This window comes from Lissotriton helveticus, chromosome 3_1 (genome assembly GCF_964261635.1).
Source record: "Lissotriton helveticus chromosome 3_1, aLisHel1.1, whole genome shotgun sequence".
NCBI lineage: Eukaryota > Metazoa > Chordata > Amphibia > Caudata > Salamandridae > Lissotriton > Lissotriton helveticus.
In genome coordinates this window covers 163905407-163919412 of record NC_136061.1, presented here as the reverse complement: position 1 = coordinate 163919412, position 14006 = coordinate 163905407, and the positions used below count along the sequence as shown (strand labels likewise).

Here is a 14006-nt window from a genome sequence, read left to right as displayed (position 1 = left end):
GTAAGGAAGGGAAGCGAGGGAGGGACGATGAGGTAATAGGCATTGGCTGCAGACTTGAAGAACATCCCTTCCTAGATAAACAACCTTTAGGTGCTTGTCAGAAAAGTCTCTGCAGGTACCAGATTCTTTTTGCTGGGAATATCTCCAAGTTTAAATTGCTGCGTAGAGAATCTGCAAGATGGCTGCAGTATGGGTAGACTGCTTACTCCCCCGGCTGGATTTGGGAGTGAATGCAGAGGCAGATACAAGAAAAATGTTTGGAGATGGTTCAGGGAGGCGCTGCATAAACAAAGGAATAAGTTCACTCTCTGAAAGGCTGCCGCACCGTTTACTCTTTGGCAGGCTGCTATCTCTGACTTTGCTCCATCTACTTCCAAAGTAATAGACCAGTGGTAATCTTCACGCTGTAAAGAACATGAGGACAACAGTGCTATGAAATTCAATGAAAGGTAGTAGCCACTTTCAATTTTTGTTAGCCTTTACAAGGGACAGCTTTTTGCTTCAATATCAAAATGAATGGGCATTAAATTATATAAGAACAGGTAAATAGTAGTTCACGTGAATAAACAAATCATTAAATAAGCAAACGGTATCTTTTAGGCACATTGCAGACTGTAATAAGGAAGCAGCCGATCACTACATGCCAGCCGGCACAGGTCATTCTTCTATACAGTCAGATCAATTTCTAGAATGTTATCAATGAAGAGACTCTGCTCCCTTACCTTTCCAGCGATACTGCAGTTTATCTGATGTGTTCTGGTAGAAGTCCTGAACGTACTCTGACTGCTCTTCTATATTTAGCTCCTAAATAAAATAAACACAATAAAGGGCAAGAACACAGATATGAAAGATACACTCTTTTAGACGTGTTTTCAGTTCCTGTAGGAAATACATTTCTCAAATTAGAAATAGATAGTGAAGGAAACCTTTATTTTACGTTGCATCCTAATCATACAACGTAAAGGAGGTTGGGTTTCTTTGAGGACATCCTGGTGTGCTGCATGATGTGTCTAAGATTATTTAGCAATCACTAGCACAGTACAGCAGATGTTGGTGTAAGATAGGGCTTGTATCAGGAAATGGATAATCATTCACAATGGCCACTCTTCGTCACCTTTACGGCCTCGCTCAGCTCACTGATTTCCTAAGTGAGTCCATCTCTTTTACTCCAGCTCTCTTACCTGGCCACAAGCCTTTGCTAACATGGTCTACCAGTACCATGCCAATGGCAAGTGCATGCATACACAGAGTCCCCAGCCTCTCACAGTCGGACTGTAATGCATGCCACGTGCTACCGTTACAGTCCATCAACCCTACCCAATTTGCACTGTTTGGACCCATGAAATACAGATCCATGAGTCACAAGGCCTTGTTCATCACAAATAAGTGACAGTGTTACTCTTTGCCTATGGTATTCCATCACAGTAAAAAAAGAAATATTGATAAAGAACAGGAGGGGGGCACTTACTTTGGCCGGCCGGCTGCCGCCTCTTTCCCGTCCTCTTCTTCCTGTCTCTGCTGGCTGCAGGAAGGAGCAGGCCTCCAATGCTCCCCATAGCCAATCAGAAAGCTGCAATGCAGCGTTGTGATTGGTCTGAGCGCCGAACCATGGTGCTTAGATGGGGACTGGGAGGCTTTCATTGTTCCTAACCAGGCTGTGTGATGCAGCCTGGTGGGGAATCTGCAAAGTGCGCAGGACTGCTTGCCCGGCCCCAGAGGGCTGTCCAAGCAGTCCTACGCACTAAAGGAGTGCAAACCACTCCTCTTCCTGCTCTGGCCAGCCCCGCCCCTAGAGCCACTCACTTCAATAGGAAAACAAAAATTAATATTCACAATAATTATACTTTATTTTTTCCTATTGAAGTCCGTGGGCGACGCTCCTCTGCCTTAGCGGAGGAGCAGCCACTGCGTAAGATCAAGAAAGCAGGATCTCTCTTTTTTAATGAGTGAGGGAATTTTCAGTAACCCATTAAATGGAAGCACTTTATACAAATATTACACACCAGGAAGCCATTAAGATCATTCGAGATGTTATTGAAAGATACATAAAATAGACCAAATGAATTTATTGTTAGCTACGTTAAAATTGTATTGGTGAATAAATGATTCCACATCAAAGGGAATTTATACTAATACCTCAAAGGGCAACTTTGAAGAATGATGCCTTTACAACAAAATGTTTCCAGCTTTTGAAAACCTCAAATGCTGGCCATGTTTTATTGATGATATTTTCTCCAGCTGGGAGATTCAAGGAGAGCAACTGGAATCATTTTTTAAATGGTTGAATCTTTGTAATGAGAATTTGTTTGAATCCAGACGTCCAAAATTTCGGTTTTCACTCTGTCAATTTTTACTGTAAATTTCAAAGGAAATCATTTGAAGGTAGACCTGCACGCAAAATCCACTGCAAACAGCCCTTTACTTAATTTCACTAGTTTCTATCTAAAAAGTTAAAAACAGTATCCAGTTCAGCCAATCCACAATTGACGATTATCTCAAGCGTTCTTCTATTTTGAAAGAAAAACCTCACATCACAAGGTTAACATAAGTGGTGTATTCCAAATGACAAGCAGAGACATCTGTTTGTTTGTGTAACTTGTCACTAAATTCTTAAGAATAAAATGTGAAATTTTATAAATTCACATTGGCAAATGCAAAATACAGGAGAAGATCACAGCCAATTAAGCAAACCACAATTTGCCTTCCGGAAAAACAAACCTACAGAACAAAGTGGTGCATTCTATGTCTCAAAATGTTATACTTATCAGAGAGCAACAGATGGATTACCTCTAGTGAAATCTAATCATCGATGCTTAATTTGCCAAGCTTATGATGGAGAATTAATCACAAATCTGCTGAACATATAATGAGCATTTCCAGTATTTATATGATTTCACCAACTATAGAACAAGCACTGTGATGGATCTTACCATATGTCTATGTAATACAGGCTACACAGGAGAAACTTGCAGAGAATTATGGATTAGGTTTAGTGGCAGAGAATTATGGATTAGGTTCAGCAAATATTAATTGGTTATGCTTTAAAAAAAACTGACTGCCCCTGTGATATAATTAACCGCGGCGCAAATTCCGCTGCGGTGCGGTGGTTTAATTAAGTGGGCGGGCCGCGTCGGTCAACGGAGGTGCGCAGCACAACGGAGGTAGTGCTTGCGACGGCAGTTGGCCGACAGAAGCAGCGAAGGGGTTAAGAGACACAATTCAAGGCAAATAAAATGGGTCAACATTGACAAAAATCAAGATAAACAACAGAGGGGGTGATGTTAGTGACAAAATAAAACTCAGGAAATTATTTTGGATCTTTCGCCTCCGCACACGATGTAAGCCTTAATGAGCACTACCTTGGGATACAGTGATTCTTTACTAATAAGTGACTAGAGGATTCTTCTGCTGCTAGGTTGTTTGCTGTTACATATCAGGTCCCCTTTTCCCCCATGTTTGACATCATTGATTTAGGAGAAATCCTATACATGGAAAGTTAAAATGTTGGGTATTATTAATCTCTTTTAACATCAAAATTATTCTTTAAGTGGGATAGGGTTTATAAGACACTGCTATTGGCTGTGAGATGTAACAGCATGTCAATATCTAAATTAAAATCAGGATAGTTTCTCGGTTAGAACGTTATGGGGGAATGATAAAACATTGAGCATTCAAGTATCCCTTTTCGAACCTTGTCTCTAAACAGGATCACATATGTTACAATACTCTAGTTCCTGCTGAGACATAACAAAAGGATAGGGAAATGTTTCAGTTTTTTTTTTCAATTTGTTACACGTGTAAGTTATTTTAAATTGATGATCAACTTTTTTCCTACTTTGGATCATGTACAATAGAGAAGACTAATATCGGCACTCCCTACGTCATGTTATGTAGAGATATGGCCTCAGATAAAAACCATTGAGTGAGGGGCAGTTTGGTTTATCATATAGGTTAAGCATTTTCTGAGATACATACAAGACATCCCCTTAGTAACATGGCGCAGGTGCTTAACGACGAAGGGTCAGTGCTTAAAGATGGCCTATTTGAGGGTACTGTTCAGTCCAACAATAAGAAGATTTGAAGCTATGGAGGGCGGGATTTAGAGACCTACGTCATAGTACAAAATTGGTATCATAGGCTGAATATCCTGGATTCGCCGCTTGGGAGGACCGGCCTGAAACTGCACTGTGTCCAGAACAGCTCCGATGAACGGGATCTTCTGAGAGGGAGTCAGGTGTCACTTCAGCATGCTGATAGTGTACTCTAGCGAGTGCAGAATGTTCATCATACTCTAGCGGTGTAAAATGACTGCCTTTAGTGAGCCCACCTTGAACAACCAATCGTAGGGGTACGGAAAGATTGGAACCCCTAAACTCTGCAGATGAGCTGCGACAACCGCCATCACACCTTGGTGAACACCGTGAGGGGTGCTGGTAAGGGTGAAGGGAAGTTCTTGGACCACAGTGAACTGCAGGTAAAGTCCGTGGCAGGCAGGATGGGGATGTCGAAATATGCATCGTTAAGTCCAATGCTAAAATCCAGTCTCCCGGGTTCAGACAGAACTTGCGTAAGCATTTTGAATTTCTCCTTTTTCAGGAAGAGACTGAGATGGCAAATGTCTAGGATAAGACAAAGGCCTCCATCCTTCTTGGGCACCAGAAAGTAGCAGAAATAGCAACCATGACCTACTTCTGATGCCAGCAACCTCATGATGGATCCCTTTACCAAGAGACCCTTACACTTCCTAATGGAGCAATGAGAGGTGGTACTCTATCAGCTGATTGTATGTGGGTTGAATGGGTGGAGGGGTGGCCTCAAAGGGGATGAAGTAGCCCCTTTAGATGATTTTCAAAACCCAACTGTCTGATGTTACTGACCTACAGTGGTGCAGGTAATGGAGTATCCTGCCCCTCACTAGATGCCCATGATGGTCATAGGGCAAACTAAAGGGGGTTTGGAGGCTGCCAGTGTGATGGTGGCATGGCCCAACCTCTGGCTACCTATCCCACATGGTCTATAGGACAGGCGTCTTCTGTGTTTCGGCCACAAAAAGGATGCAAAATCTGTTGACCGTGGTGGCTGGCAGGGTATGGACGTAGTTGGACACCCCTTCTGTGGCCATGAAATGGAATGGACTTGGTTTGACAAAAGGTCATAGACAAACCCAAGGACCAGGCCATAGCTCTGCTGTCCTTAAAGCGTTCCAGCACTGAGTCCACCTTCACTCCAAAAAAAAGAGACATCAAAGGGCATGTCCATTAGCGAGGGTTAGACATACCCTGAGAAGGCCAGTGGTTCTACGCCAGGCATGGCGTCGCAGGGCCACTGACAATGAAATCACCATACACAGCGAGTCAGTCGTGCTCAGTTTCCATCATATACTGATTTTTACTGCGTAACTCGCATTTTTAATAGCTTGGGAGAGTATGGTTCCGCTCTCTTCCAAGACCATAGGCATCACTTGCATAACTACATCCCAGATCTGATGGGAAAATCCGGCAAAAAAGGCATACAGTGTTCACTGACCGCAGTGCAAGGCTGGTGGAGAGAACATGCTCTTGCCAAAGGTATCCAGCCTCTTGGATCCCCTATCCGAGGGAGTGGAGGAAAACATGCAAGGCCTGCGCCACCAAGCTCTCCGGTGTGGGATGCTGTGTAAAAAAATTGGGGTACCTAGGAGCAGGGTGATGCAGCAGGCAATTGTCCTATGCTCAGGAGCCTCTATTGTAGGCCCAGAGTAGGATGTTGGTAAGAGCTTCATTAAATGGGAGTAAGGGTTAGGAAGGGGTGACTCCCGGCAGAAGCACCTTTCTCAAGTAGTTTGTCTTGACTGCCACTGAGGGCAACTGAACATCCAAGACCTTGACTGCCGTACGTACCCCCATAGCGAAAGAGGTTACCTCCTCCATAACCACAATAGGACTAGAGACTAAGACAGTGTCTGGTACTGTGTCTAGCCCACTGGCCTCTGACAGTTCCTCATAACAGTTGTCCTCTGTCTCAGCTATTGTATGCTGGTATCAATAAAGGTCCTCGGATCCCTCTCCTAGTCTGTCAAATGCAAAAAGCAAAGGCTCCGATCGGAGGGCAGGGTCCTAGCCAACACCAGAATTGGCCGACGGCCGTCCATGTCCGTGTTGGAATCAGGAATAAAGATGGGGAAGATGCCACCGTGAGGTGTCGCCACTGGAGTGGGAGCTTATGAAGTTCTTAGTCTAGCTGGTGGTTCTGCTCCATTGGACCCAACTGGTGCCGAGGGTGAATCCATCTCCGAGAATCCAGTGGGAAGGCCTCCTGAGCACATGGGCCCCAAAGGTGCTCCAGAAGGGTTGGGCAGCCCAAATATGAGGTACATGTCCTCATAAAATTCTTGGAGCTGGGTGGGGGTCTCTCTGGCTCCAGAAAAGTCTGGGAAACTCTGAGCGGACTCTGACTCAGGCACTGCCTAAGCACAATGCCTAGAGTGCTGACACTCCCGCACCCTGTCAGAAGACTTTGACGGGTGCGGCGTAGTCGAAGACCTCTCCGACAACTTTAGCTTGTGGGACTTATTGGATGATTTAGAGCTGGACAACTATCACCAGGTGTGACTCTGCAAATGGTACCATGACCTTTTGAGCAACTGGGAAATTGGGCTTCGCAGGTTCGTCGGGTGCCAAGAGAGCTTGAGGGACTGCTCCCTCAGCACCTTCGACTGGATGGCACTGCAATCCTCACTAGTCTTGGGAGTCGTGGTACCTCTCCAAACACCACAAGCGAACCAAATGTGGGTCTGTCACAGACATCTGCCTGTGACAGGCCCTACATGGTTTGAAATCAGATGTTTTCTTTGGGGATATCCTGTCACACCATTAGAGAAAATCACTCAAAAAAGGTTTGATAAAAGTTGAGAAAAAGCCAGTCAAAAAAGAACTTAGGGTAGATATTCACGTCTAAGTGCTATTTGGCGCAGAAAGGAAAAAAGGAAATTAGCATGACAGGGTGGCACTATATATGTCCCACACATGTCCATACGTCATTTCCAGTGCAGACAATGCTGATGTGGAGCCGAACAACGCCACCTACCGGCATGCAAGGATACTGCTCAAAAACTTCCAGATCCAGTCTGACGCCTTGGGGATATGCTAAGGTAAAGAATCTGCGGCTAAAAGTCTCTCTTAGATGTATCAGAAAGCTATATACCTGCCTCCTTTGTTTTATAATACTGGGAAAGAGTTTGTGAATCTATATACGCAGAAGCAAAAGGAAGGAAGAGCTGAGAAAAAAGAAGTAGAAAACTGAAACCAAGACGCAACTAAGACTGAAGTAAAGTATATAAGGAAACTGAACAGAACCACACCGGTGCCTTTATTCCAGCAGCATCCTCGTGAACGGAGTTCAGCAGTTTCCAATAATAGTAATTTGGCAATTGAACTAATTAACTGTATTTAAGAAACAATCTAAAACAGCTGGTGCTACTAAGCGATACAAAGGAAAGAGCAGTTCAAGCAAGAATTTTTCGTTTCTGAAGTCATTAGGAAGGGCGAAATGAGAGCCAGCGAGGAGTGCAGTTCCTACAGGGACACCACCAGTCCTGTACCATGGGGTAGCCCAGGCTCAGGATAGGCGCCTGCAGTTTAGGAGAGTGAGAGCTATGGGGCGCTGCAGTGTGGATGTTACAGCGCACTGATATGGAATATAAAAGGAGCGGTGGCCTAGAGTGAAGTACTAGAACTGAGAGGAAGACTACCCTTTTGATCCCCAGTGAGAGGGAATGAGGCCTATAACTATTCGACACAAAGCTGCTGTGACGGTGAAGCTAAAGGAAATCTACAGCCATAGTCCTTTGCTTTGAGGAGTACAGCGTTTTCCGTATAAGGAGCATTGGTGCCCACTGAATTGGGGAAATGCACCCGCTGTTGCTCAATTGTGCTGCTCAAGCGGGTGTCTATGGCAACAGAGTTTTATTAATTTACACCTATTTCCATACGTCCATGCTTTTACGAGGTACCAATAGGCCTCAGCTGTTATGAGACCGCATTGGGCTTATAAACCATGTCAAATCACAAGCGTGTGGATCTGATGTACTGCCGTCGGTCTGACTTGTTGTGCGCACTTTATTTTTGCCCATCTGATTTTGGCGCGTGAAGCCTTCAAACTGTGACACAAAAAAAAGCATTGACATAGCCAATAGGTCTCGCCTTTGGGACCTTATAAGTGTTTAGTCAGGGATATTGACTTTGCCTATGGCTTTAAGTTACATTCACAGACACCTCTGCTCTCTGAAAAGTGTGTTTCATCCTACGGAAAGCTCCGACGTCTCATACTAGAGCAGAAAATGTTAAATATGTGTGTAACGTTTAGCCTGACAGTCTGGTCTCATTACCTGTGGACTATGGGTAAACTGAGAGATAGCTCTGCTGCCTATGACTTGCGCATGTTAAATGTGTAACTTGTGAGGATAGCACTGCTGTCCTTATAAGAGCCGAGCATGTAAGCGCTCACCTTGCAACACATTTTCCCAACAGAAAGGGAATTGGCTGCAATGAACAATTTTCTAGCTGAAGTGAAGGCAACAACAATAGTGAAGTGAAACACTGCTAGTGGCAGACACAGAACTACTGTTGTAATGAGAGAAGGAGGGTAAAAGTGGAGACCATACAGTGTCTGTGACTAAAGAGCTGACAGGAAACATGCAGCTGTGGGCGCTTATCGGCTCTCCAAGACTAGGTGTGTGGTTGGTTCTCACTCCTTCGCCCCCCTTCGAGCGGAGCGCTCTGAAATAACTAGGCACACGTTGTGAAGACGTTTCAAGTATTGTATTGTAAGAAATGTGTTAAAATATCTGCGCCACATTAAGAGTGAAAATCATGGGATTTGCATAGGTTAGCACGAATACACTCTTGGCAGGAGGCATCATGGAGAAACTGCAAGCCATGTGATTCCTCTAGCCAGGGTTGCCAAGCAGACTGCTGAGAAGCCTTTTGCGACTTTTCAATGAACTCAGCCAATGAAAGTGCAGCGCCACAGGCCTTGTTTTCCTGCACATACCATGAAAAGTAACGGGTTTTCTCACGAAAGGACAACTTGCCATGGCAATCCGCACCAGGAGCTGTCCCTAGACTAGATAGATACTGATATGAACCCAGCAAGAATCGCTCTCTTTCGCCGGTCATACACAGAGAACACTCATAATAATACAAGACCCACAGTTTACTTTCTTTGGCCAACCATGCAGAAGCATTTCTTTTGACAACTTTCCAGTGGTATTCGTTGCCAGATTCACAGTGTGGTGCTTCCGTCCGTGTTTACATTTCTCTCTTGTTCGTTTTGGCTAAAGCCCTCCACTCTTCCCCAGAGTGGGTCCCATTGCACCTTACCGGGTGGCGAGGGGTGTTCTGTCCTGAGTTCAGGTGGCCCCCACTTTCTTTCAGCCTTTGATGTCGATTTAATATTTGCCCAAAGAATTACGCCCGCACTTGCGTTGTCCTGAAATCGAGGTCAGACCGCGAAGTGCAAACGGAACTACTCCTGGTACGGTTTCAGCTTCTGAACAGGCGCCCCCCCCTCCCCTCCGCGCATAGGAGAGGACACCCGCTGATTGCAGTGCTGTACACAAGTCGCCTCTCTCCTGAATACCGGGGTGGCCCCTCCCAACGCCAACATACGTGTTCCGACTGTCTTCCAATACCACCTGCACTACTCACAAGCAGGCTACAATGTTGCTTGAGGGAACTTAAAAGCTTGCGTCTTGATCTTGATCGATATTTTAATAAAAAATTTAGAACACAAACACGCCTCTCTCCTGAATACAGGAGCGCTCCCCCCCCCAATGCGACCACAAGCCACCATTACCGCTGCCTACAACACCCGATCTAAAGGCGCAGCTCTGTGCCGACCAAACTCCATAGTTGTGCGCGGCTCAAAGAACGAAGCGCGCCCCCCCACATAGGGCTGCGGGACACCTTGCCACTCAATACCTTACCGATAGCCAAATATGTGATACCACTCAATACTGATAACCCTCAATACCTTACCGATAACATAAATACTAAAATGCCCCATTATGAAGGCGACGGACTACGCTCAGGTCTCCACCAGTTGAGGCACTGTTCTAACGGAGAGCCGGCACGAGTGGAGCCGCTGTGCCCTCAGTGAAGTTGCACCAGGAGAGAGGGCGCCTGTCTCGAGACGGCAGCGGGTGGTGTCTGGAGAGAGTGAAAGACCACAAGTGATGCGCTCATGCTCGTGTTGATCGTAACCCCAAGCACTCAATCGCCTGCCTTCTGCAAAATAAAAAGCAACCCGGCCTGCGGTCGATGAAAACAAACAAGCGCAGGCACGCTAATTAAAAACAGATGGCCCCTGCGCGCCGCTGTTGGCTCCCGAGAGCAAAACGCTCTGGGAGTAAACGTATCACAAGAAGCTGGGACCTCCACACGCCTTTGGCCAATTGCGTACTAAAGCCACACGCAAATGCCGATTGCGTGTGAGCACTACAATGCACGAGCTTCTACTGAAGCTGAAATGATTCCAAGAGGTCGATTTCCTATGGCTCGACATAAAAATCTTGTGGTTTCTGCACACGCTTAGTGCCAACAAAAGATGTCGGCGAGCACACTCTAGATGAGCGCGAACAGGTGTTTGTGTACTTCACACTTTAGATGCGCTGTGCTTTTCAGGTGAGAGTTTTTCAGAGAGCTCGTAAGCGCCTCCTCAGTCACATGGAAGGGTTGCAGTAGTCACGTGACATGAACATGTTCTATTTCCACATGGTTCATCTTCAGAAGTACTGAGATGAACATACAAGGTTCATATCCCAGTCGGGTATGGAAACTTTAAAAGCACTAGACCGCATTATGTTGGAGGTAGGATTGCATGCCACCTTTCCAAGGGAAAAATACAGGTCATTTGTTTTTGATTGAAGAGGCTGCAAAGCCCTGGACATGATACTAAAGAGGACTTTAAACAAAATCAAATGTATTCATTTGTAGCCAGTGGCGTAGCATTGAAGGGGGGCGATCCGCTGTCGGTTTTGAAACCGCGATGAGGCCCTAAATCTCCGCATATTTTGCAGCATTATATACTGTGTGCAGTACAGTAAACTTTGAAATAATGACTTACATACAGTGCTTTCAGTGACAGGCTGGCACCTTGTAGCACAATAAATAAACATCAGTATTCGCCATTGTGCAAACCAGAATTGAATTCCGTTTCTCTCTAGTTACACACTCAAAGACATCTGCAGAGATTGTGTTAATGATTGGACTAGGAGAAAATCAGGCTACAGAGTTCTTGCGCACACGCCGGGGCAATTGTTCAGTGGTTTTGCATGTGGAATTAACTAAACAACACCAAGAACAAGGCTAAACGGGCTCGAATGAGGCTTATTGCAAGTAAAAATGAAGATGAGCAGATACATTTACAAGTGTATTATTTGAAATTGGGGAAGTTTTCGCACTGCAAGCAGATCTACCCAGTTTTCCAATGTAAAAGAGCATTATGCAATACATTTTAACTTACACGGGGGGTTAGGGGTGTGCGCTCTGTGCTTGCCCTCTTCCAGGCCACTTGTTACTACTAGTAAGTCAATTTATAGGCTGACAAGCATACCAGACGGCACATTAGTCTTATTAAAAACGTTAAATGAAAGTACAGAGAAACGGCGAGAAGAACTAGGCACCTCGGCAGCCCTCTCAAGCACTTGACTGTAGATCACTTATCACTGCACAACATTCCTAATGATTCAACATTCCATACGTAAACCAAAATACAGAACAGGCGAAATAAAAATTAGAAGAAAATGAATGCTATGTAGTGGTGGATGTGATGAAAAAAATAATGAAGCGCGTCGAGGCTTCATAATACAAAATAATTTGTTTCCAGATTATTTAAACTGCCCTTGTCTTTTATTCTAAATCGTGTGCACTCAGTTATTTTATATACAGTTTAAATAGACACTGCTCAGACTTTATACTCTGACACAGACCACACAGCATTTAGAGTCACATATACCAACCAAACAGGACTGTAAGGGCGAGCAGAGCCAGCAGAGAGCATCTTTAAACTGAGGCCATGCTGGGGGAATCACTGGGATGCAGACTGAGGGAGGCCTACTCTTAACCTAGCACGGATGATGTTCTGATGTATGGCTTTAAGACAGCTCAAACATTAGCCCACACAAGCACAGCTAATTGCAGGCCACAGAGGCCCCAAAGCACAGGGTTGCGCAGCACCACCTTCTTATGGCACCAGGTGCACAGCAGAGTAGTGGAAAAAAACTAGACTGCCTGACGCACAGGTTACTTACCTTCGGTAACAATATATCTGTAAGAAACAGTAGTTAGTGTTAGATTCCTTACCTTAGAATATCAGCAGTACCCTTGCTCGTCAGTATGCGTCGCCTGCGGCTCTGCGTCCGTCGTCGTGATCGCCGGAATGACGTCGTCGGAGTACTTAGACGCCGCCCTCGCGTGCTGATGTCAGTTCTTTACATAGCTTTCCTCGCCAGGAACGCAGAGCCATGATAGAAACCGACACTGGTGCCATAAAACTAGGGCCCTGAACGGAATGTCCTTAACCCTAGATATCGGTTCGCAGAACGGGGAGGATGGGTGGTGCGGTAAGGAATCTAACACTAACTACTGTTTCTTACGGATATATCGTTACCGAAGGTAAGTAACTACTGCATCTGAAAGAACCAGGTTAGTGTTAGATTCCTTACCTTAGAATAGATACCCCAGCAATACCAACCCCTGTGGTGGGTCTGCGAACCAAGATCACACCAGAAAGTCTTGGAGAACGGAACGGCCGAAAAAGCCATCTCTCCGGACTTGGCTGTCCAGGCAGTAGTGCTTAGCAAACGTGTGCAGCGAGACCCTAGTAGCTACCTGACAGATGTCCTGCAAGGGGACTCCCCGACCCAGGGCAGTAGTAGCCACTGTGGCCCGAGTGGAATGGGCGCGTAGCCCCACAAGAGGCTCCTTTTTCGTCAAGGAGTAGCAAACCTTGAAGTACAAAATGACCCACGAGAGATGGTCCGTTTGTGCACCGCCCGTCCCTTCTTAGCACCCATGTAACCAACAAAGAGCTGGTCGTCCACCCGGAACTGGCGTGTGCGGTCTAGATAGAAGGAGAGCGCACGTTTTGGGTCCAGACGGTGGAGCCTCTCTTGCTCTTTCGAAGGATGCGGAAAAAAGGTGGGCACAGTGATGGACTGCCCGATATGAAAGGCTGTAACCACCTTGGGAAGGAAAGAAGGACGAGTCCTCAGAACAACCTTGTGCGGATGGACAGAGAGGAAAGGTTTAGAAGATAGTGCCTGGAGTTTATTCACTCTCCTGGCAGAGGTGATGGCAACCAGGAATGCAGTTTTAAGAGTTAGAAGACGTAGAGGACAGTTATGTAGTGGCTCAAAGGGAGCGCACATCAGATAAGTCAATACAAGGTTCAAATCCCACTGAGGAATCACGAAAGGAACAGGAGGAAACATGTGTGTGATGCCTTTCCAAAATCTATTTACATCAGGGGACTTGAAAAGAGAAGGCTGATCAGGAAGCCTCAAGAAGGCTGAGAGGTAGCCTTTGATAGTGCCCAGAGCAGAGCCCTGCTGGGCAAGAGAAAGAAGAAAGCAGAGAACCTCTGAAGGGGGAGAGTGGATCCACAGCCTTTGCTGTGTACCATGCCACATATTTGTTCCACCAGCAGGCGTATACCGATTTTGTGAAGGGACGCCTGGCTGCCAGAATCACATCACAGACTTCAGGAGGCAAGTCAAATGGCCTCAACTGCCGCCGCTCAATCTCCACGTATGTAGGTGGAGACTAGACAGGTTCGGGTGGTGGACCGTCCCCTGCTGCTGCGACAGAAGGTCCTCCTGAAGAGGCAGACGAATCAGGGGATCGACTGACATGCTGAGTAGCTCGAGATACCAGTATCTTCGTGCCCAGTCCGGAGCCACAAGGATGACTTGTGCCCGGTCTCGCCTGATCTTCTTCAGCACTCTGGGCAGAAGTGAAATAGGCAGA

At 46.0% G+C, this 14006-nt stretch overlaps 1 protein-coding gene across 2 annotated transcripts in view; it reads right to left on the bottom strand.

Annotated features, from left to right (window-relative positions):
• The window catches only part of RABGEF1 (RAB guanine nucleotide exchange factor 1), a 351066-nt gene that overhangs the window by 61664 nt on the left and 275396 nt on the right, over positions 1-14006 (bottom strand). For both annotated transcript variants that reach the window (XM_078679474.1, XM_078679473.1), the window contains one exon: positions 723-804. In XM_078679474.1, coding sequence (XP_078535600.1) covers positions 723-804 — 82 coding nt within the window. The remainder of the gene's footprint in view (positions 1-722; positions 805-14006) is intronic.